The sequence below is a fragment of the Rhinopithecus roxellana genome, chromosome 13 (assembly GCF_007565055.1).
Source record: "Rhinopithecus roxellana isolate Shanxi Qingling chromosome 13, ASM756505v1, whole genome shotgun sequence".
In the NCBI taxonomy this organism is placed as follows: Eukaryota; Metazoa; Chordata; class Mammalia; order Primates; family Cercopithecidae; genus Rhinopithecus; species Rhinopithecus roxellana.
The window spans coordinates 31,503,902-31,527,532 of record NC_044561.1 but is presented as its reverse complement, the minus strand read 5'-3'; the positions used below and the strand labels follow the sequence as shown (position 1 = coordinate 31,527,532).

The 23,631-nt window shown below is 39.4% G+C and overlaps 1 protein-coding gene across 2 annotated transcripts; it reads right to left on the bottom strand.

Moving 5' to 3' along the window:
- Positions 1-599: 599 nt before the first annotated feature.
- Positions 600-18,430, bottom strand: CCT8 (chaperonin containing TCP1 subunit 8). Of its 2 annotated transcripts, XM_010364928.2 has the most exons (16): positions 18,164-18,430; positions 14,677-14,767; positions 13,867-13,946; positions 11,685-11,834; positions 11,007-11,187; positions 10,833-10,894; positions 9,063-9,200; positions 7,512-7,690; positions 6,643-6,709; positions 6,481-6,568; positions 6,282-6,397; positions 5,649-5,720; positions 5,406-5,570; positions 4,698-4,817; positions 1,161-1,265; positions 600-830 (listed from the first exon to the last, which is right to left on the bottom strand). In XM_010364928.2, exons 1-15 carry the CDS (start codon positions 18,221-18,223, stop codon positions 1,173-1,175), a joined length of 1,662 nt encoding a protein of 553 aa, XP_010363230.1. In that variant the 5' UTR covers positions 18,224-18,430; the 3' UTR covers positions 600-830; positions 1,161-1,172. The 2 variants fall into 2 exon arrangements, with proteins under 2 accessions (XP_010363230.1, XP_010363231.1); XM_010364929.2 differs by lacking the exon at positions 1,161-1,265 and having other exon boundaries at positions 603-830.
- Between the last annotated feature and the right edge of the window lie 5,201 nt (positions 18,431-23,631).

Genomic DNA, 23,631 nt, shown 5'->3' with positions numbered 1-23,631 from the left:
TATAGTAGCACATGTCCTATAAAATTCAGTATAATTTATAATAATTTATTTATAATGTTCTTGGCTTTTTCAACACTCCTGATTGTAACAAAATAGGATCTGCTTTATGAAAACGGACTTAATTTTGTACATGTCAGGAGATCTATTTTCAGTTATAAGCATTTTTTGGTACTTTGCTAAGTAGAGTGTCTTCCATTCAACAAATTATTAATTGCTATTGAAACAAGTCACCTTGAGTAAGGCATTCCAGAGCTGTGACAAAAATACTCTGGAAATCTAGTCCAGGTGTTGACAGACCTTTCCTGTAGAGGGCCAGATAGTAAATATTTTAGGTTTTGTAGGCCCATTTGGTCTCTGTTAAAAATACTTAATTCTGCCACTCCCTTGTTAGAAAGCAACTGCAGACAATATGTAATGGTATGAGCATGGCTGTTTTCCAATAACTTATTTACACACACAGGCAGTAGACCAGATACACATGGGTAACAGGCCTCTACTTACATAAATGACTTGCCTTAAGTCCCACAGCTGATGTGATTAACAAGGTTGAGAGGAACACAAGTCATTTAGAGCCAATAACCGTGGTCATTAGACAGTAAGGCTTTGACAGTAACAATATGTTTATTATAACATCCAGCCAAGAATACAAACACAAAATACCTCTTAATTTAAGGAGAATAAGAAAACATCAGGCGATTCTTAGAGTACTACTACAAATACAGCCTTCACCTACAGTAAAAATTAAGCCAACTTCAATCATTTTGGTCATCATCCCAGTCTTTCTTCCCACTTGGAGGCTTGGGCCCACCAGCTGGTTTTGCCATGATGATCTGCATAAAAAAGAATCACACAAAAGTATGCTTATAAACTCAACCTTTAGAATGAAAAGAATGCTTCTATTAGCATGATTTAAGATTAAGCAATCTTCTTGATATAATTATGTACTGCATATAAAACACTATAGCAGTTTGCTAGCTCCCTTGTTAGAAATTCAATTGTAAACTTTCAGCAGCATGAGGTTTACTGCTTTTGTGGATAACTGCAACAAAATCCACACAGATTAGTGAACATTCCAAGACATGCACTTCAATAACTGAAAAAGCTGAAAGTGAAAATATGTGCATGCATCACTAGTATAAGTCGGTCAGTCAGTTTGGCACCTGATTTGCTATTTATATATGAGATTCGTCTTGCCAACCATCTCTGTCCCAATTTCCTTGTGGTTTAGGAGCTTTAGGTCCACCTGCCACCTTTGCCATTATAATCTAAAGTAGTTGATACATAAATATATACAAAGTTTAACACTGAAATTTTCCAAAACCTGTAAATGAGAAACATTCAAAGCATCCGGTTTTCATAAACAAAAATCTAAGCCCTTAGTTCCCAACTTAAAAAAAGCACCACAAACCTCACCTTACTTTATCTAAAATAAAATGGGTTTTAGTTTTTTTTTTTTGAGACAGAGTCTTGCTCTGTTGCCCAGGCTAGAGAGTGCAGTGGCGCAATCTTGCCTCAATGCAACCTCTGCCTCCTGGGTTCAAGCAATTCTTCTGCCTCAGCCTCCCAAGTAACTGAGTTTACAGGTGCCTGCCACCATGCCTGGCTAATTTTTTATTTTTAGAACAGATGGGGTTTCACCATGTTGGCCAGGCTGGTCTCAAACTCCTGCATGATCCACCCACCTCGGCCTCCCAAAGTGTTGGGATTACAGGCCTGAGCCACTGTGCTCAGCCAGAAAACATCTTAATTACCATCTGCAAACATAAGCTGTGCACAGTGGCTCATGCCTGTAATCCTAGCACTTTAGGAGGCCAAGGTTTGAGGCCAGGAGTTTGAGACCAGCCTCGGCAACAAAGAGACCCAGTCTACAAAAACTAAAAAAAATATATATATAAAAAAAATATATATATATACACACATAAAATCAGCCAACCATGACAGCACCTGCCTACAGTCCCAGCTATTCAGGATGCTAAGGCAGGAGAATCACTGGAACTCAGGATTTTGAGGTTGTGGGGGAGCTTATTATGATTGTGCCACTGTACTCCAACCTGGGTGATAGAGTAAGACCTTATCACAACAACAAAAACAACAACAACAAAGATACCTAAACCTGAAATTCTCAGAGTAACATGTTACTGATTGAGGGTAATTTCAGATTGAATTAAAGGCATTAAGCGTAATTTTAGAACCTAAGTGCACCTTGATTTGAAAAAGTAACTGAAAGCCGGGTGTGGTGGCTCACACCTGTAATCCCAGCACTTTGGGCAGCTGAGGTGGGCGAATCACGAGGTCAAGAGATCGAGACCATCCTGGCCAACATGGTGAAACCCCATCTCTACTAAAATTACAAAAAAAAATTAAGTGGGCGTGGTGGCATGTGCCTGTAGTGCCAGCTACTTGGGAGGCTGAGGCAGGAGAATCGGTTGAACCAGGGAAGTGGAGGTTGCAGTGAACTGAGATCACGCCACTGCACTCCAGCCTGGCGACAGAGCGAGACTCCATCTCAAAATAATAAAAAATAAATAAATAAATAAAATAACTAAAACAAGTAGTTCACAAATTTTAGTGGGCACCATAATCAGACAGAGTGCTCATTAAAACAGACTGCTAGGCTTCTTCCAACATTTCTGATATCACTGGGTCTGGAGTGAAATCCAAGAATCTGTATTTCTTCTCTTTTTTTTGAGACGGAGTCTGAGTCTGTTGCCCAGGCTGGAGTGCAGTGGCGCCATCTATGCTCACTGCAAGCTCTGCCTCCCAGGTTCACACCATTCTCCTGCCTCAGTCACCCAAGTAGCTGGGACTACAGGCATCTGCCACCACACCCAGCTAATTTTTTGTTTTTTCAGTAGAGATGGGGTTTCACCACGTTAGCCAGGATGGTCTCGATCTCCTGACCTTGTGATCCAACTGCCTCGGCCTCCCAAAGTGCTGGGATTACAGGCGTGAGCCACCGCGCCCGGCCTCCGAGAATCTGTATTTCTTATTTATTTTTAGTTTTTTAAAAGATGGAGTATCACTCTGTCAACCAGGCTGGAGTGCCATGATCTGATCATAGCTCACTGCAGCCTTCTACTCCCGGGCTCAAGTGATCCTCCCACCTCAGCCTCCTGCATAACTGGGATTACAGGTGTGAGCCACCATACCTGGCTGAGAATCTGTCATTCTAACAAGTTCTCAGGTGGTGTTGATGCTATTTTGGGACCATACTTTGAGAACTAGTGAAATAGACATTCGAACAAAGATTAATCCAGCCCGTACTACACTATCTAATGCTTAAAGCTTGATGTGCAATTCCTTTTCTAGAATATATACTATACAAATTGAGGTTCATTATACTATACACTATATACACAAACTGGTTAGTATAGTTGGATGGGTTCTTTAGATACATACTTTACACAGAGTGCAAAGACTAGGGGAACAGATCAACCAACAACTTCCCCTACCATAAGATAAAGCAGAGTTCCTAGTTTAAAGCCAAAATTCCAAGTGCCTTTGTGACCAAGGGTGGTGGTTATTGTCTTGCTTGGAAATAATTGACATTCAGTTCCTAACTCAGTTGCAATTTTTGCGTACCTTATGCTGCAGTCTACTTAGCTTCTTAAGTCCCTGCTATTTTTGGTTTCCCCTTTTATTCTTAGCCACATTCTAATTTCTAGAATAAGTATTTCCTTAGGTCTCTATTTATTTAAAAACTCAAACATACTCTTCCATTGAAAATCACCTAATAAGCTGATAGAGAAACCCCTGTTAATCTGGTACCCAAACATCTAGTTTCTGCTTATTTCCAGTGACTTGAAACCAAATATCCAGTTCTTTTTGGTTATCTCTTGCTATCATAGTTCTTCCAATAAATTTGTTATAATTAAAACCAACTGGTCCTTACTGTACTTAAAAGTTGAATTATCTTTTCACTCATTTCTACTTAGGACTTACTCCAACTTTAATATGACATGACTTTTACCTAATTGATTTATACTGTCCCTCTAGCAAATTAAAATTTTCTATTAAGTACTTATAAATAGTCATTGCTTATTAATTACTTCTGAAATTTTGTGGGGAAATGTATTAAGTTTGCCAGAAAATGCCTTTTGGAAAAATAATTATGATTTCAGGTTTACTTCTATATATAGAACAGTCTACCACAGTTCAAAAAAAAGTAGAAATATGATTTTTAAACACCTTTAACATCTTTTAGTACCTCAAGCTATAATTTGTCATAGCAGAAAAAATTTTCAATGCCCAGTCCTCTTATCTGCAGACAGCCAGAGACTCCATTTTCCTTCAGGTTGGTGGTCTGCAATGTCTGCTTGAGGGCTTTATGGTCCTTCCAAATTCCATGTTAGTATTACACATTAAATTTACTCTCTAAATTATTTGTACAAAGGGGTTCTAAGGCTAAAAGGTTTGAAAGTTATATTTAACTTACATTTGTTCCACTGATTCCAACTTAAAATGGCAAAGGATTCTTTCAGTAGAAAGATGTCCATTTTAAATTAGTTGTAATATATTCAATACAATTTATAATAGAAGAAAAAAAACGGAGGGGGGCACATAGTGTCTAATATGTGAGGAGTGAGGACTAAGAATCCTTTGAATTAGAACTATGCTATGTTCTAGTTCTGGGAAAATATACTATTAAACCATATGCAAATAAGTATTTTTAAAGATCAAAATTTCACTTTGCTCACCTGATCCACTCTAAGTACAGTGACTGCAGCATTAGTAGCGAGTTTGATAGCCCAATATTTTCCCAGGTAAGTATCTAGAATACCAGCTTCCAACATGTCCTTTACAGCAGGGACTTCAGCCTGTCAAAGCACAATTTTCATCCTTTCATTTAAAATCCTCTTATGTGAAAATGTTTATACCTAACAAAAAGCCCCACATAGCTCCTTAAATAGTACTGGAAAGTAACCAAGCACAGTACTACCTTACAGAGTCATCCTTTAGTATGTGAGGATTGGTTCCAGGACCCCCAAGGATGCCAAAATCCGTGGATGCTCAAATCCATTACATAAAATGGCATGGTGTTTGGATATAATCTATGCGCATCCTCGTATATACTTTAAATCATCTCCAGATTAATTATATGACAGTGTAAATAGTTGTTATACTGTATTTTTAAATGTGTTTAGTTTTTCCAAATATTTCAATCTGTGGTTGGTTGAATCAATGGCTACAGAACTGGGCTGATTACACACTACAGAACAGAAGGCTATCAATAAAACAGAAGGAAAATGAAACATTCTTCCATCAGACAAACTATGTAAAAACTAAGAAAATAATCTGCTCCCAAATCAGAACACTGTTTCTCATTGATACTTTTAAACTCACACTATTTTTAGGTTGTGTATTCCCCAAATAAAGCAATTTAAGTTCAGTGTTTTTTCAAATACCTCAATATCTAATCCAACATTTTTATTTCCTTCTTGATGTACTGCATAAAGTTTAGAGATTACTTCATTGGCCTTAACTCCAGAGTTTTCTGCCAGTGCACGGGGAATAGCTTCAAATGCCTCAGCAAACTTCTTAATAGCGTACTGTTCAAGTCCAGGACATGTCTAAAACAAAAATGTGTTAATTATTGCCTTTTATTCAAGCAATGGAAAGAAAGTCAATTTATACAGAAAAAGCTGTACCTCTCCGTATGATGTGATCTGTTTGGCTAATTCAATTTCTGTTGCTCCACCTCCAGGTACAAGACGTTTATCCTGTACGTAGTCCCCCCGCCAAAAAAAAAAAACACACACACAAAAATTCACTAAAAAGCAGTTCGCAGTTTTCTCATCTTTTCACATTCCAGTACCCCACCAAACAGGAGTTTTCATCAGTCATTGTTACTCAAATACATATTACAAATTTGGTAAAAGTGAGTGGGTGGGGCAGATTTTCTTAGTGCACGGTGTCTGGTATATGAAAAGGACCAAAGTGAAGAATGGGAATAGCACCATATCATTTTTGCATATCCACAGATATAGCACTAAGAACTGCTTTAGCAACTCAAAGTACATTACAATGGAAAACTACCATAAACAATGTTTGTAAAAGCTCTGCGTTGCTGTTAACTCCTCTGTACAATCCTTTTTGGAAACTATCATATTCAATAGCAGTGAACACTTAAGTCTTAGGTAAAAACAAAAACGGGTGCTTCATTTCATATAAACCACTCATTCTGAAGTACTCGTGATGTGCATGAGTCTGCCAACTGTACTTTTAAGAACATACAAAGTACTCAGACCTTACAAACTACTAAGATTATTGCTAATACTGACCCTTGTAAGAACTTTGAAAGTATTAACACCATCATCTACTGCCCTTTCTATGTCATCCATCAGATTGTCTGTAGAGCCTCGAAGTACTATGGTAGAAATGGCGCCATCTTCCTTTTCTATCAAAAAATTAAATATATTTGGTGATTAAATACAAGAGCTAAAGCCCTGCACTTAAACATGTTTTACCATTCCTACATACCATGCTTAAAAACCACCACCTGAGTATCTCCAACTTCTGAGAGGCAAACACTGTCACAATGTCCCATTTCTTCAAGGACAGGAGGTGTCTGTAAGAAAGTGACTGTTGTAATAAAAATTCCATCATGTTCAACTATCTTTCAGTGTTTTCCAAAATACATACCAATCTAGGAAGAGCTGTAGCACCAACTGTTTTACAGAGTCTTCGGAGATCCCATTTTGAGTTTAGCCTTTAAAAAACAGAAAGACCTTAATAAAAGTTTTAATCCATTTGATTTTAATTTCAGATAGCATATAAACTTCAAATTAAAGAGGAACCTGTATACCAGCCCCCATGTCACATTCTTTTGACAGTGGATTTTAACTCAGAACACATCTGGATTGCAATGAACACTGAGGCCAGGAAGCTGATTGCTGACTCTGAGTGAATCCAGCTGGCCAATAGTACCACATCTTAAGTCTGTGTTGTATGGCATTGTTCTAGAATTGCGAGAATGGAAGTCACTTTAGGATGCCAGTGGTTTATAGTTCTAAAACACCAGGGAAACCCTTACAAAACTCAACAGCATATAGAAAATTTTTGCTTTACTTTGTGCAATCAATGTTCTGTGAACAGGAGTGATTTATTTTGCACATTTTATTAGGTACTAGGGATGGTGGTAGGTAGAAACGGGTAAGTTGTCTAGTGTGCACCATAAATGTGCTCATGGATTAAAAGGGATCTTCCTGACTCCACACTCTGATAGGCAACGCACCAAGCTTGTGTCTAGTCTCTTGGACAAGTTGTTCCTTTTGCCTGGAATGCTTTTCCCTCTTCAGATATCTGGTCATTGGTTCTTCAAGCTCTCAGCGTCAATTTATGTTTTATCAGAGGTGTTTCCTGACCCCTCCCCAAACTAAGTCCTTTTGCTATTTGACCTAATACCTATACTTTCCCTTTATTAACAGTCGTCGTGGTCTATTTTGTTTAGTGTTTTCACCACCGAAAAAAACATTTATGATATAGGTAAAAAGAATTCGGCTTTCTCTTACCTCACTAACATGATATTATATTTGTTTGCATAATGAAGAGCCATGTCTGCCACTTTGCCACCTGTTACTACGACATTTGCACCAGTATCAGCAATAGCTTTGACTTGTGCATCCATGAGATTTTCTTCTCCCTTACTAAAATTCATCAGTTCTTCAGCAGTCTTTATCAACACTGTTCCCTGGCAAAACAAGTAAACATTCCCTTTAAAATCATTTCACTACATTGGTGTTCAAAGTTGTAAGATAACAGTTTACTGAATAAATAATTTTAAGGTTTGGTAAAAAAAAAAAAAAAAAGATAAATGTGCATATATTATGAAGCAGCAGAATACTAAATGCTTCTAGAACCTTCTAGATGCATCTGCTTTTGATAAGTACTTAGGTGGAAAAGTACTTCTAGTTATTTATTTATTTTTGAGACACAGTCTCACTCTGTCGCCATGCTGGTGTGCAGTGGCAGGATCTCGGCTCACCGCAACCTCTGACTCCCTGGTTCAAGCGATTCTCCTGCCTCAGCCTCACAAGTAGCTGGGCTTACAGGCAAGCACCACCACGCCTAGCTAATTTTTGTATTTTTAGTAGAGACAGGGTTTCACCATGTTGGCCAGGATGGTCTCAATCTCCTGACCTCGTGATTTGCCTGCCTTAGCCTGTGCTGGGATTATAGGCGTGAGCCACCGTACCCGGCTGAGAAGCACTTTTATTTTAAATATGTCAGATAGGTGTCCTGGTATTTGTCTTTTGACAAAGGTTAACTAGTATTAGCAAAACAACATTGTGGTTCTCAAACTTTTTCTAAAATGTGGACTTGGCGAGGCCAAGGTAGGTGGATCATTTGCAGTCAGGAGTTGGAGACCAGTCTGGCCAACATGGTGAAACTGTCTCTACTGAAAGTACAGAAATTAGCCAGAGATCACTTGAACCCAAGAGGCAGAGGTTGCAGTGAGCCGAGATCGTACCAATGCACTCCAGCCTGGGTGACAAAGCAAGACACTGTCTCAAAAAAAATAAAATAAAATAAAAATAAAATAAAATAAAATAAAATAAAATGTGGACCAAAGACCACAACCAGCTCATGCTGCAAAATTTAAAAACTGTCAACAACTTGGATTTCAAGAATTCTAGAGATGAAGTCAGTCACTATTGACTGTAAACACAAACTTCAAACTTTCTAACATATATTTTTAGAAACATACCTACCATTTTCAAATTACATTATCTTGTTTCAGGATGCTAGAGAATGTCAATTTTATTTTTGTGAAGAGCACACAAAGTACTCGCATTCTCATATTCTTTCACTTGCTGAATTTATAAGCTGTACTAGAAGGGCTGTGTGTCAGATTATAAATAATATGGCCACCATCTTTGTATTTCAAGTTTAATGTTCAGTAGTTGAATTAGATATTCAAAGAACATAAATCTGGCATAAAAAAATAGGTAAGATCCTGCAATGTTCAGTTTTTTAAGAAGTACTTACTGCTTTAAGAGCTAACTCAAACAATCTGAAAGTGCAACCCCAATTATTACTTTTAAGGTTTGAAGTCTACATACCTTAGTTTCTGTTATTGTGCCATCAAAAGGACAAGAGTACACTGCTATTTTTGCATCTTTGACAGATGTTACATCACCTTCGGTTTCCTTCTTAAAAACCATGCCATGCAATACTGAAGAGGAACTGATACCAGAGCCCTAAGGAATTGAATACCAAAACCATCAGCGATCTCATGAAAATAACATTACGGTCAAACTGTTGATTCTCCATATACCAAAAATCTCCCTCTCTAAAATAAAGTCATAAACCAAGACAGTGACTCCTGGGATAAGGGGTGGGGTGGTGGACATAAAGCACGCCCTTCTGCTCTAGTCAGAAATCACTGAGGGAATGAGCTACTGTTAGAGAGGAGAGGTCCTTCAGTGTACTGGGAAGAACCAAAGGCAGAGAACTGCTCTTAGCCATTCAGTTACCTAGTACTTGGTGCCAATATACCAGCCACAGCTGTCAGTACTGCGAATACAACACACAACAAGGCAAAGATTCTGTCCTCACAAGGTCACAATTTAATGGGGAAAGCTGGCAGTACGTGGAGGGAGACAGCAAACATGGAACACATGAGGATCTTCAGGGAAAGCACATGTACTTATGTTAAGCTAAATTCACATTAACAATCAGAATGCCAAATGTGCAAAACCAAAACCACTCCACTGATAGGTTTTACTCTATCAAGCACATTTTATCAAAAATATAATATTTCAATACTAACATTAAAGTGTGAATTCTATTATTGAAGAGGGATAGGGCAATTTCCACCCCACTCAAAACTGTCTTCTAAGCTTATTATAATTCAGAGTATTATGAAGAACACAAAAAAATTAGTATTTTGGGCTGGGCGTGGTGGCTCACACCCATGGTGGCTCACACCCGTAATCTCAGCACTTTGGGAGGCCAAGGTGGGCGGATCATGAGGTTAGGAGTTCGAGACCAGCCAGGCCAACATGGCGAAAACCCTGCCTCTACTAAAAAACACAAAAATTAGCTGGGCTTGGTGACGCACACCTATAATCCCAGCTACTCGGGAGGTTGAGGCAGGAGAATCGCTTGAAACTGGGAGATGGAGGTTGCAGTGAGCCAAGGTCGTGGCACTGCACTCCAACCTGGGCGACAGAGACAGACTATCTCAAAATATATAAATGAATAAATAAATTTAGCATTTTGTTTATACATTGTTCTTAAACCCACAAGACATCACAGAAAATGACTTTATAAGGAGATAGTATGTCAATATCCTTTTAAACTTAAATAGGTAGTAGTATTATTACAACTTAGCAATATCAAAATGTTATAAAATAATGCCTCGAAGGCCAGGCACAGTGGCTGACGCCTGTTAATCCCAGCACTTTGGGAGGCCAAAGCGGGCGGATCACCTGAGGTTGGGAGTTCGAGACCAGCCTGACCAACATGGAGAAACCCTATCTCTACTAAAAATACAAAATTAGCCAGGTGTGGTGGCACATGCCTGTAATCCCAGCTACTCGGGAGGCTGAGACTGGAGAATCGCTTGAACCGGGAGGCAGAGGTTGTGGTAAGCCGAGATCGCGCCATTACACTCCAGCCTGGGCAACAGGAGCAAGACTCCATCTCAAAAAATAAAATAAATAAATAAAAAATAATAATGCCTCAAAAAAAGTCCTAAGTGTCCAAAATCATGAAGTAACATTTAGGTTTTGATGAACACAATTTTTTTTTTTTTTTTTGCACAAAAAACAAAAACACCACAAAAAAAACTGATCTAGATATGTAGCATTAATGCATTTTCTACTTACCAGAATTTTACAGACTCTGATGTTATCAACATTGAAATGGCCGGAATCAGGAAAAATAGATACTGTTAAGAAATGAGACATATCAAAAGATTATTTTGGGACAACAGAGAAAATACCTAGTCATGTTAAAGACATTTTTATTTTGGATCTTTTCATTTACTGATATTTACTTACCGCATGCCTGAGCAATAAGCTTGGCCAGAAATACTTCATTACCATATTGTTTACTCATTATGGAGGTACGAAGTAGAGATGAGACTTCATCAACATCTCGAAGGTTTTTTGCAGAACAACATACCAAATTAGGAAGAATCTCATGAGCTTTTCTGCAGGCTATTTCATAACCTTCTATGACCTAAAATATAAACAACAACATTTCCTATTCTGACATGACTTAAAGTAGCTTACTTAAGTAACTGAATACATATGGAAGTTTATTTTTGATATAAAATGACAAAGAATATACTCTGGAATAATACATATAGTAGACTCTACTAGTTACGAATGGAGGCTTAGATGACAGCCCAAATTTGAATCTTAACTCTACCTAACTCACTAGCTATGAGATCTTGGGCAAGATTTTTCTAATTTTAATCTCTTTTCTCATCTAAAATAAAGTGGAAAAAAAAAAAAAGAAAAAATAGATAAAATGGGATTATAAGGCCTCACTAATAGGGTTTTCGTGAGACTAAAATGATACTGCATGTGAAGCATATGTACTATAATGGCTGGTACAGAGAAACTGCTCAGTACATGTTAGCTACTACTATAATAATGATTTTAGTTTATGTTTTAAGCAGGTGTACATGTAAGCAAAAATTAAGTAGGAGTAAGTTATAAATGAACACTTGCCTCTGAAACTGACAGGCCAATCCTCAGAAGTTCTTCAGCTAATTCCAGGAGAGCTCCAGCAAATACCAGAACAAAGTTTGTGCCATCTCCAACTTCTTGCTCTTGCATATGAGAAGCCATTACAATCATTTTTGCAGCAGGATGCTGTACCTAGTAGAAAAGGTAATACCAAGTTAAACATCTGATTCTTAAAGCAGCATAAAATTGTTCGTTTCCATTTCTTAAATAGACTCCAATTTTCCTGTAGATTAGGTAACTCCATTTGATCACAGTGCTATACGCTACTTATAGTGTGGTCACAAGAAAAAATCCAAGTCCCTTTATGCCAATCAGCACAAATGTATCACTATAAATAAGAATTTCAAAGTGCATCCTCTTTTGATGGCCTGTACATACAGTGCCACACATATGGTTCAGCATATCATTATATCTCACTAAATTAAAAACAAAGTAATTACAACCACCAAACCTAAATATTTTTTAAAAATCCTTCAGGAGAACTAAAATAGATACCACTTAACTTGGTCATGAGTCTCAGTATCTATTTTACCATATATTCTTGTTCTAAGGGCTATCATTTGTGATTTAAAGAAAGGGGGGAGTATAAAATTTTTCTTAAAATGTAACATAATTTTAAGTGGATTTTATTCTTAAGATTTAATTTTAGATACCTTTACAGAAACAAGCCAAGGAGTAAGAACTGAAAGCAGGGAGTAAACTATAAAAGTCAGCCCTGTGATTTTATTACTTTGACAGTATCACCACTATACTTTAGTAACTCCTGATGTTAACTCCTGAGATCATCAGTGTGCAACATTAACATTCACAATGACAAATTCTTGCACAAGTGTTTTGTGGAGTTAAAATTTAACTTTTAACTTAAAAAAAATTATATATATATATATATATATATATATTTTTTAAGTTGGAGTCTTGGTCTGTTGCCCAGACTGGAGTGCAGTGGCATGATCCTGGCTCATTGCAACCTCAGCCTCCCAGGTTCAAGCGATTTTTCAGCCCCAGCCTCCTGAGTAGCTGGAATTACAGGTGTGCACCACCACGCCCGGCTAATTTTTTTTTCTGTATTTTTAGTAGAGATGGGGTTTCACCATGTTGGCCAGGCTAGTCTAGAACCCCTGACCTCAGGCGATCTGCCTGCCTCGATCTCCCAAAGTGGTGGGATTACAGGCATGAGCCACCCCGTCCAGCCAAAAATATTTTTAGCGGTTAGAGAAATGCTGATTCTTCTATACTTTCACTTAAAACAAAAGATTAAGTTCTAGTGCTTTCAAGGGCTAAGCTGCAGGAAAATTCCCTGAGGCTGAGTATGTTATCCTTTAATTACAAGGCGGGAATGAGGAATGGCTCTCTCTGCCTGTTCAGGTGCCAGATCTTCCTTACAACCCTGCTGGCAGGCAGTATCTATTTTATAGACTCTAATAGCAAAACTGGAGCTGAACAAAGTAGAATGCCATAAACTGACTGTTTTTATTTTCATAAAACCAAGTGGTTGGATCTTTTTAAAAACCACTGTTGGCCGGGCGCGGTGGCTCAAGCCTGTAATCCCAGCACTTTGGGAGGCCGAGACGGGCGGATCACGAGGTCAGGAGATCGAGACCATCCTGGCTAACACGGTGAAACCCCGTCTCTACTAAAAATACAAAAAAAAAAAACTAGCCGGGCGAGGTGGCGGCGCCTGTAGTCCCAGCTACTCGGGAGGCTGAGGCAGGAGAATGGCGTGAACCCGGGAGGCGGAGCCTGCAGTGAGCTGAGATCTGACCACTGCACTCCAGCCTGGGTGACAGAGCGAGACTCCGTCTCAAAAAAAAAAAAAAGAAAAAAAAAACCACTGTTTTATGTATACGTTTTTGCATTGTGGAATAATTCACTTCAGAGTCACTCTATCAAATGAAGATAATGGTAATCAATTTCATATCGCAATTAGCAATGTATCACAACCAATCCCTCCACAAATCAATAACTTAAGAAATTTTTAAGATTTCAGTGGTTACAATGTTCCATCTAAAGAGGACTCTCTATAATTAGAACAACCTGTATAATAAATTTTCAAGTTGGAAAAATAGTCCCTTATCCAATCTGAAGTAAGAGATTTCTTCTAGTTAAAGTCTACTTAATTTTGATGTCACCAAAATATTTCTTGACTTTTAAAGAAACAACTTACTTCTAGTTCTCTTAAAATAGTCGCCGCATCATTTGTCACAAACAACTTCTCCAAATGGTTGATAACCATTTTGTTCATTCCTCAAAAGTAACAGTTAAAAAAAGAAAAAGCCATTATTAATCAAATCCTTACCCAAATACCCACGAAAATCTAGTAAAAAAATATAAATTTGTACATTTAAAAAATAGCTTTGTAAGAAAACACATACTATCTATTCTTCAAGTTTATCTTATAGCCCCATGGGCATTCTCTGACCGCAGACCCATATTCCTTCTTTCCTTTTTAATGTCCTATAATATTTACTACGTAACATGCCACATCTCACATTTTTGCCAATTTCTGTCTTCTGTTTGCAACATGATTGTCATGCAACAAGTGCTCAACAGATATTAACATGTAAAAAGGCCAAAATAACCTATTTAGTATATTTAGTTGTATGTTTATTCCATGAAACTGTATCAATTAAATTTAATTGGTGGTAGAAGGCAAGAAGGAGGGAATTTTCTTCCTTAAACTATGTCACTTTTATATTCAGTGTTTGTCATAATGAACATTAGGGACTATCTTACTAGTCAAAGTGTGATAATTTTTCTACCCTCTCAACAGGATAAAAAGTAATATATTGATCCCTATTTTTCTAGAGATGTGAGTTGATTGAAAATTAGAAATAACTAAAAACTTGAACTATTAATTGAGCTATCAAATTAACTTCCAAAGCCATACTATAACATCCTCAGAACAAGTTTGAAAGAAGAGGTAGTACACAAAATTCTACTATTGTATCTTTACAAATATTAATTTAGAAATTACCATTTGGTCCATATGCTGTACGAGTGGTTTGGGCAAGCTCCTTGCAAGCTTGTATATTTCTATACACAGCCTCTTCTAATCCTGAAAAGTGCTGTTAAAAAAACAAAACAAAAAACCCCGCTAATTAGACAGGACAGTGAAACAAGAATTTTCAAACAGAAGATATCTTTGCTTATATCTTGCTTCTAATAAAGAGGGAGCTTAGCTGAGGTATTCGGCACAAGAGGGCTGGTTACAAATCAGCTTTCTGGCTCTTTTTTAATTTGGGCAATTTTCTTAATATTTCTTCATTATAAAATGAGGTAATTATAATAGTACCTACTTCATAGGATTGTTGAGACAATCAGACAAGACTTATGTAAAACACAGCATTTGATATTCATAAATGATGCATACATTTCCTCTCTAGCTGAATGAATAAAAGTACAACATTTTGGGGGACTGCAGATACCGACTTACACATCAAATCGTAAGACTTATAATTTTTTTATTAAAAGTAGTGAAAAGTACAGGGAACCATGCTAAGGCTAATTAGAGAATGGGAATGAGGTACTTCAAGTTGAATACCTTTCCAGAGTTTATCGGTATTTTCTAATGTTGAAATGTGGAATATTTTTCTCATTGTGTTAGAATCTAGGCTTTTGTAAAGCCAGAAGTTCTTTAAGTATGTGCCACTGAAGTGTTTAGGGACCGAAGTACACAGACTGTTGAATACTTTTTTGAATTGCAACATTATCCCAATGTATACGTATTGAAAAAGTGAACTGTTCACAGTACTAAAAACTCTCACAAATTCCACACTGGACTTTCTAGAGTTGAGGTTTACTTGGGTCCTCAGATATATTTCACTAATCTACAGTGCATGAGAACATTTCTTTAGAGCTGTGCTGCCCAATACAGTAGCCACTAGCTACATGGGACTAGTGAAAGCAATTAAAATAAATTTTCAAGTAATTAAAATTTAAAAATTCAGTTCCTCAATTGCAGGAGCCACGCACAGTTCAAATGCCCAGTAGCTACATGTGGCTAGTGAATATCACATTGGACAGGCTGATACAGCATATGTCCAACACTGCGAAAAGTTCCATTACACAGTACTGCTTTACAATACAAGCCATGATTTTGTGATCCAAAACCAAGGTTAATAGCCATTACATTTTTTTTGAGAGAGAGAGTCTCTATTGCTCAGGCTGGAGTGCGGTGGCACGATCTCAACTCACTGCAACCTGGGCCTCCCGGTTCAAGCAATTCTGGAGGCTCAGCCTCCTGAGAAGCTGGGACTAGAGGCGCGCGCCACCACACCAGGCTAAGTTTTTTTGTATTTTACCCCTGCCAACAGCCACTACTCTAAAAGCATCTTCAGCAATAAGAACTGTATGACAGCAATAACACTTAAGTCTGAACTCCTGGCTTACACTCTTGCTTCTTCCCCTCACTCCCCATTCTGTGAGAAACTACCATCTGATCAGATCCCATCATTCCGATACTTAAGACCTTCAAGGCCGGGCGCGGTGGCTCACGCCTGTAATCCCAGCACTTTGGGAAGCCTAGGCGAGCGGATCACGAGGTCAGGAGTTTGAGACCAGGCTGGCCAACATAGTGAACCCTTGTCTCTACTAAAAATACACAAAAAATTAGCCGGGGGTGCGCCTGTAATCCCAGCTACTCCGGAGGCTGAGGCAGGAGAATCGCGTGAACCCGGCAGGCGGAGGTTGGAGATCACGCCACTGCATCCCAGCCTGGGCGACAGAACTAGACCTCCTCTCAAAAAAAACACAAAAAAACAAAAACAAACAACAACAAAAAAACCCTTCAATAGTTTCCTATCCCGCTTAGGATAAAATGCAAATCCCTCTTCAGGGAAACAAAGCCCTACATATCCTGGCCCGTGTCTCCTTGCATAGCTCCTCCTCTGAATTTACCATTCTTCTTTTCTTTGGTAAGCTTCAGCCCTATAACCTTTTGTTTGTTTGAAAGAAGAAGAAGAAAAAAACAGGTTCAAATCATTCCTTCCTCAGGGTCTTTGTACTAGTTAAGTACACCTAAATAAGAGGTGGGGGGAAACAGCCCAGGCTCAGGGGCTTCTCTCACTAAGCACTGAGCTAAGAGTTCTTCCCTAAATATCTAAGTGTTCTGTCTATTCCTGATCCTTCTTTTAGAGACATTTTTACCTCCTGTCATCCTCTACTATAGTACAGTTTCTTTCATCATTATTTGGAATTCTTCTTTTATTTAATCGTTATATCTGCCTTAGAAGCACATAAACTCTACGAGAAGTGGGACTTGTGTCTTTCACTGCAGTTCCTTCAGTACCTATTTATTGAATGAAATAGCTCAGTGTCCTGTAAAAATCTACTAGCATTGGAAATACAAATAATGTTTTGTGATACACGAGTTTTCCAAAACTGTATTAGTGAAAAAAACCCAAATTGGAAGCTAATATCTCAGCCTGATTTCTTTAAGGAAATCAGCCCATATTATTTTCAAAAGATGATTCCACCAACATTTACATTAAACCCTGACATTTACTTACTATACTGACATTATTTGAAAAGTGCATTCTACAAACATGAACCTAGTTCTATTAAACTGTTAATGCTCCCCGTACCTCGCATAACCTTAAATTCAACCACACTGATCTATTTCTTGAATTAACAAAATCTGGAGGACATACAGAGGAACGCAATTTGAATAGCACAAGAGACAAATTTATCAACAGAGCAGTAAGATATTTTTTAAAACTATGCTACTGAAATAACGTTCAAAACAAGGCCATTAAACAAATCAGTGTCATCTGTATCACTTATCCTGCAGATTACATGGTCAGAACTCAAAGACACCACCCTCTTGGTCCAATCTCCGTAATTTAAAGGTGAAGAAAATAAAACCCAAGAGAGTTAGGTTTTAGATTAAGCCAGCTAACATAAGTTGGGACTGCAACTCATTTGGCTACAACGCATGGCTTCTGTCAACCAAGCTGAAAGCCCTGTTTCTCACTGGGAAGGAAGCAAACAAGACCCGGCCCTTTTTCCCACACACTCTTCTCTGGATCGCCTAGTTCTCCTTCTTCCCCATCCTGTAACTCGCGAGCAATCGGCGTCGCAGTTCCCAAGACAATTTCATCTACGTTACTCAATTTCACCCTCACAACCCTTTTTAAGCGTGACGGGCCTTAGCCCCATTTATGGATGGAGACAAAACGCAAGCGCGGCTTCACGTCCGTCCACCTTCAAGGTGTACAATGTCGATCGTGCCGCCGACCCCTCAGCCTTCCTCCCGGTCGCGGAAGAAGAGAAGTGCCTGCAAGCCCCGGGGCACTTGGAAGGCCGAGTCCTTCCAAGATCACCTCCCCTTCTGGAATCTTCTCTTCCCCCGGCCGCTGTGCCAGAGCAGCACGCTCAGCCTGTTAGTAGGCCCTCCTACTTCGCCGCGGCCGCCGCAGCCCTATGCTGACTCTCCCACCTCATTCCTTTCCTTCAGCCCTTACTTTCGCTCCCTCCTTGAGCATCTGGGCAAAGCCCGGAGCCTTGGGAACGTGAAGCGCCATGGCCAGGCTGCAGGAAGCCGTTCACGCGACCGCTCGGAAGAAAGCGGAGGAAGCAAGGAGCACGCACAGCCTTCTGGGAAAGCAGCGTGCGGCCGTGTCTCGTTCTTCTTAGCTCTCCAGTTAGCCCGCCCTTTCCCCGCCGCCAGATGTGCAGCATCGCGAGAAGAGCAACTTCTGTGACCAGAACCAAGCTGACGATCCCTGATCGGGTCGATCGATAGGGCGGGCCCAGGGAGCGCCTCGGGTTTCTGGCTCACGCACGCGCAGACGGCCCAGACCGTGGGCGCTTGTTCCAGTCTGTGCTCTCTGATCGGACCCAGTAGTCGGGGTGATAGATTTTTGCGGTTTTTGATCTGGAAACCACATATCCTTAGCTTAATTTCCACGTAATCTTCCAGACCCAGCCACCAACATCAGGGCAGGTGTGTTTTGTTTTTTTTTTTTCCGAGGCCGAGCATCTGCCCCATCCCCTAAAATTGCCTTTGGGCGTGCGCTGTGTGTTGGGCACCATAGGAAGCGCTGGGAATGCGCATGATAATTGAAGTCGTCACCAAGGGTAGCGTAGCACACATCAAATGCTCACGTGTGCCAGGTTCTGTGTGATCTGCTTTACATGCGCCAGGTTCTGTATGATCCGCTTTCCATGGAGTATCTGTTAATGGTCAATCTTAAAAATTAATGAATTGTCGATTAAAATACCATTTCGTTTTCCTTCTACAAAATGGAGACAATACCATTTGATTTGTAATGGTATTGTTTCCATTTTATAGAAGGGAAACTGAAGTTCACAAACGGGAAATAATTTTCCCAAGATCACAGAGCTAGTAAATATTACAGCTAGAATTCCTACCCAGATCAGACTGATTGCAAAATGCCGGTTCTAAACCACTATGTATATTCCTCTTTTCTACTTCTTCCTGGGAATATGAATCCCTTTTACTCTTTTAAGATCAGCTATAAATACATATTTATCTGATTTATATATAAATTTATAGATAAATATAAATCCCTTTGGCTTGGTGGCATGCATCTGTAGTCTCAGCTGCTCAGGAGGCTAAGGTGGGAGGATCTGCTTGAGCCTGGGAGGTTGAGGCTGCAGTGAGCTGAGATCATGCCACTGCACTCCAGCCTGGGCAACAGAGTGAGGCCCTGTCTCAAAAAAAAATCTTTTTTGCAAAAATGTAAATGCCACTGATATGGTTTGGATTTGTGTTCCTGCCCAAATACGATGTGGAATTATAATCCCCAGTGTTGGAGGTGTGGCCTGGTGGGAGGTGATTTGATTAAGCGGGCGAACGTCCCCCTTGCTGCTGTTGTGATAGTGAGTGAGTTCTCATGAGACCTGGTTGTTTAAAAGTGTGTGGCACCTCCCTACTCTGTCTCTTCCTCCTCCTCCAGCCTTGTAGGACTTTCTTGCTTCCCCTTCACCTTCCACCTTGATTGTAAGCTTCCCGAGGTTTCCCCAGCCATGCTTCCTGTATCGCCTGTGGAACTGTGAGCCAATTAAACCTCTTTTCTTTATAAATTACCCACTCTCAAGTAGTTCTTTATGGCGATTAGAGAACGGACTAATACAGCCACCCTTTTCATTCTTGGAAAATAGGGATAGTTTTAATAAAATCATACATATTATTGTGTGATAGGGTTATTGTTATTTTTTAAATAATGTTTACAAATTTATCAGTTTTAATTTCTCATACAGCAAATATTGATACCTATAACCCACATAAACAAAAGGCCTTTGGGGAAGTCAATACTTTTTAATAGTCTAAAGGTGTTCTGAGACTGGTACATTAGAGAACTACTACAATGATCAGGCCCGAACAACAGAACGATCCAAGATTTTTCCCTCGATTAGCTAGGAAGTAAACAAAAGCACATTCCTCTGACTCAGAGATAATGTTGCTTATAAAAATAGCTAACACAAAATAAACCTGAAAGGAGCTAAAATGACACCTGATTAATTTTATTAATTAAAAATGGAGGAATCAAATCTTGAGAAAACGTATAACTAGACCATGGAAAATAGAACTTGAGGAAAAAACCATTGATGGATCAAATTTTTGTTAAAAATTTATAATAAGGCCGGGCGCGGTGGCTCAAGCCTGTAATCCCAGCACTTTGGGAGGCCGAGACGGGCGGATCACGAGGTCAGGAGATCGAGACCATCCTGGCTAACACGGTGAAACCCCGTCTCTACTAAAAAATACAAAAAAACTAGCCTGGCGAGGTGGCGGGCGCCTGTAGTCCCAGCTACTCGGAGGCTGAGGCAGGAGAATGGCATAAACCCGGGAGGCGGAGCTTGCAGTGAGCTGAGAACCGGCCACTGCACTCCAGCCCGGGCGACAGAGCGAGACTCCGTCTCAAAAAAAAAAAAAAAAAAAGAAAATTTATAATAAAAAATTGATCTTTAATTTTAACAAATAGGAAATGGGAAGAATTAAAATCAATTTAAATCTGTATGGTAATTTATCAATGAATGAAATGGACTTAATTGCTAAGAATACTTTCTAGATGAAAATTAGAAACTTTATATAATTTGGGTTAAACTGCATTCATAATGATAGAGTCAAAACAAGGGCCAAATATTCGCTGAGTCCAAAAGGTCAAATATTCCTTGCCCAGAAAAGAAACACAAATATTTAAAGTGACTTCGAGGCCTGGGTTCTGGTCCTTGTTTATCTCACTGGTATCTTCTCCATTTTGGCATTAATGTCCTGTATTCTGGCCCCAGTACCTGGAATAGTTCATGCTGTCTGCTTTACCACTTCTGCCTCAGGGTCTTTACCTCTGCTGTTCTTCCTACCTAAAATGCTCTTCTATTCCCTTTTGGCTGAGTTAATTCTACCTCAGTATGCAGACAATTTCATTAGAAAGTCTTTGATGACTCCCAAGACATTCCCTGTTTGTCAGTCTCATAGCTTCTGTGTTTCTCCTTCATAGCACTTACCACAGTTGTAATGACAGAATTACTTGTCATCTTTCTCCACCAGCAGGTAGATGCTGAATCACCAGCACTTATAGTGTAATTGGACAATGCACGGAGTAAGGATTCAATAAATAGTCGTCAAATGAACTACTGGGTGACCAAATGGGTATCCAGAAGAGGAGATCGAAAAATTGAGGTGCTGTGGTCTCAATGTTTGTGTCCCTCCAAAATTCGTATGTTAAAATCCTAAGCCCCGAAATGATGGTATTACATAGGGCCTTTTGGGAGATGATTAGTTCATTAGGTCTCCACCCTTATAAAAGATTAGTGCCCTTATGAAAGATGCCCAAGGGAGCTTAATTTGCCTTTCCACCATGTGATGACACAGCTAGAAGGTGCTATCTATGAACCGGGAAGCAGGCCCTCACCAGTCTCTGTATCTGCTAGCACCTTGATCTTGGACCTTCCAGCCTCCAGAACTGTGAGTAACACATTTCTGTTGTTTCTAAGCCACCCAGTTTGTGGTATTTTGTTATACCACCCCAAACAGATTAAGACATGGGAGGCATGGTCTCTATTCTTCCCATCCAGACGTATATGAAGTAAAACCAGAGAACAACACAAAGCAATTGAGAGGATTTTTCCTCCACAGTTTGCAAAAGGCCAAGGAGACTGCAGGTTTCAGTTATATTGATTCAAAAGCCTGAGATCCTCATGTTAGGTGCCGACTGAAAACATGGCTTCCAGCCTCCAGGAGAGCTAAAAGCCATGAGGATTGGGGGTTGGGGACGTCTGAGCCATCTTAGGATTCTGATAAGGACTCAGTTCACTGTTTGTTTCTAGTTACTTTGTTTCTTTTTTTTTTTCATTTTGTATTTGTTTGCCTTAAAGTTTTCACCCCTGTACATCAGAATTGTTTAACGTTTTTGGCTTGGCTGTGTGTTTTGATTTTTTTTGTATTATTATTTAATTTTCTCAACTCCCATTAAATCCTTAACCTCCTGACTTTTCTTTTTCTTCCTCCATTTGTATTGTTTACTTCATGTTACTATATCATCTTATGTTTCAATATTTTTCTGTTGAATTTTAATTCTTTTGTTTGGCTTTGGAGTCTATGACTCATTTTGTGTTGGCTCATTATTTTGCTTCAGGATTTTTTTGTTGTTGTTAAAATCTTTTAATATTCCTTTATAAATTTAATTTTTTTCTCTTTTAATCAAATTTATTTGGGTTTAAGAGAGCACAATAATTTATACCCTTATTCCTTTTCTGATCTTGGAAACAACCAAGAAAATAGTTAGAGGGGTCAGGAGGCTGGAATTCAGAGTCTCGCTGGACTATGGAGAACGTGGCTTAGGGTGAAAGCACAGGCATGCTATGCATCATTGCTGCTTTGCACTGAATTCAGAGGAGAGACTTTAAATGATTTAACTCCATGTGATCAAGAAAGGTAGCCCCATGTTAATCCCTTACCAGTAAGGTAACTTCCAATGTGGGTCAGAAGGAGTGGATTGAGAGGCTGAGAATTGGGGGGAACCAAAAGAGTAAGACTAAACAATACTCTCCTCTCAATATAATTGTTACTATTGTTAATCTCCCTGTAAACCTCCCTCCCAGTCTTCTGCCTTTTATCTATGGAGTGGGGATGAGGTTGAGGTGAGACTGGGCCTAGGACTACCATGTTGGTCCCACAGCTCCACTTAGCTTCTGTCAAGCACGCATGAGACAAGGCATGGCCAAGGTAAAGTCCTGACTGATTCAACTGGTGAAGATACAAGGACACTTTTTAAGAATCAGACAATTTGTTAGTCATATAGATGACGAAAGGAAGACTAGCCAAATGTGCCAACTCCTTGAGGTCATTGTTCTGCTCATCAAAAAGAATGACACTGAAACCAAAGCAACTTGGAGATTGCAATGCAAGTTGGGTAATACAGCTTGGTGGTTTTATATTCTGCCATTCTATTAAGAGAGGGTGAAGCAGGAAGACCCATGTCTCATCAGAACACTGGAAATGATGAGCAACTGCTTCATGACGGCTTCCCAGGTGAGATCAGGAGGTGAAAGGAAGATGGTCTTGGAGAAGCTCTTTGCAGGCCTCCATCTTCTTGTGTTGCAGGTGGATCACAAGGCATTTGGCCAAGACTCAGATTAGCTTGGGCCTTTGCCTGCATGCCCTTTGTGGATACACCAGGGCAGAGCCACTTCTTCCTGTCTCTTGGCTCTGTTTCTCCTGTGGCCCTCCTCAGAGGGCTCATCCCCGTGAAGATTCTTGTCTTCAGTGAGGCTCGTCTTGCTCTTCCACAATTTTGGTGCTTACTCTTCCTGCCCATCCTTCTGAAAGTTCATATCTCTAGCTCCCTCCTGCAAGACATCTGATACCCTCTAGTTACCCATGATTATTTCCTGACTCCTACAGAATACTGGCTCCCTAAAATATCACTGGGACAATATGTTGATGAGACAAAGCTGAGTTTAT

Bases quoted from the DNA above. Each gene is read 5' to 3' on its own strand.
- CCT8 (XM_010364928.2), bottom strand. From the start codon at position 18,223: ATGGCGCTTCACGTTCCCAAGGCTCCGGGCTTTGCCCAGATGCTCAAG. The intron at 11,835-13,866 runs GTAAGTTGTTTC...CTTTTCTACTAG, and splicing joins CTATTTTAAGAGAACTAGAA to GTACAGCATCCTGCTGCAAA. The intron at 11,188-11,684 runs GCAAGTGTTCAT...TTTATATTTTAG, and splicing joins TTGGCCTGTCAGTTTCAGAG to GTCATAGAAGGTTATGAAAT.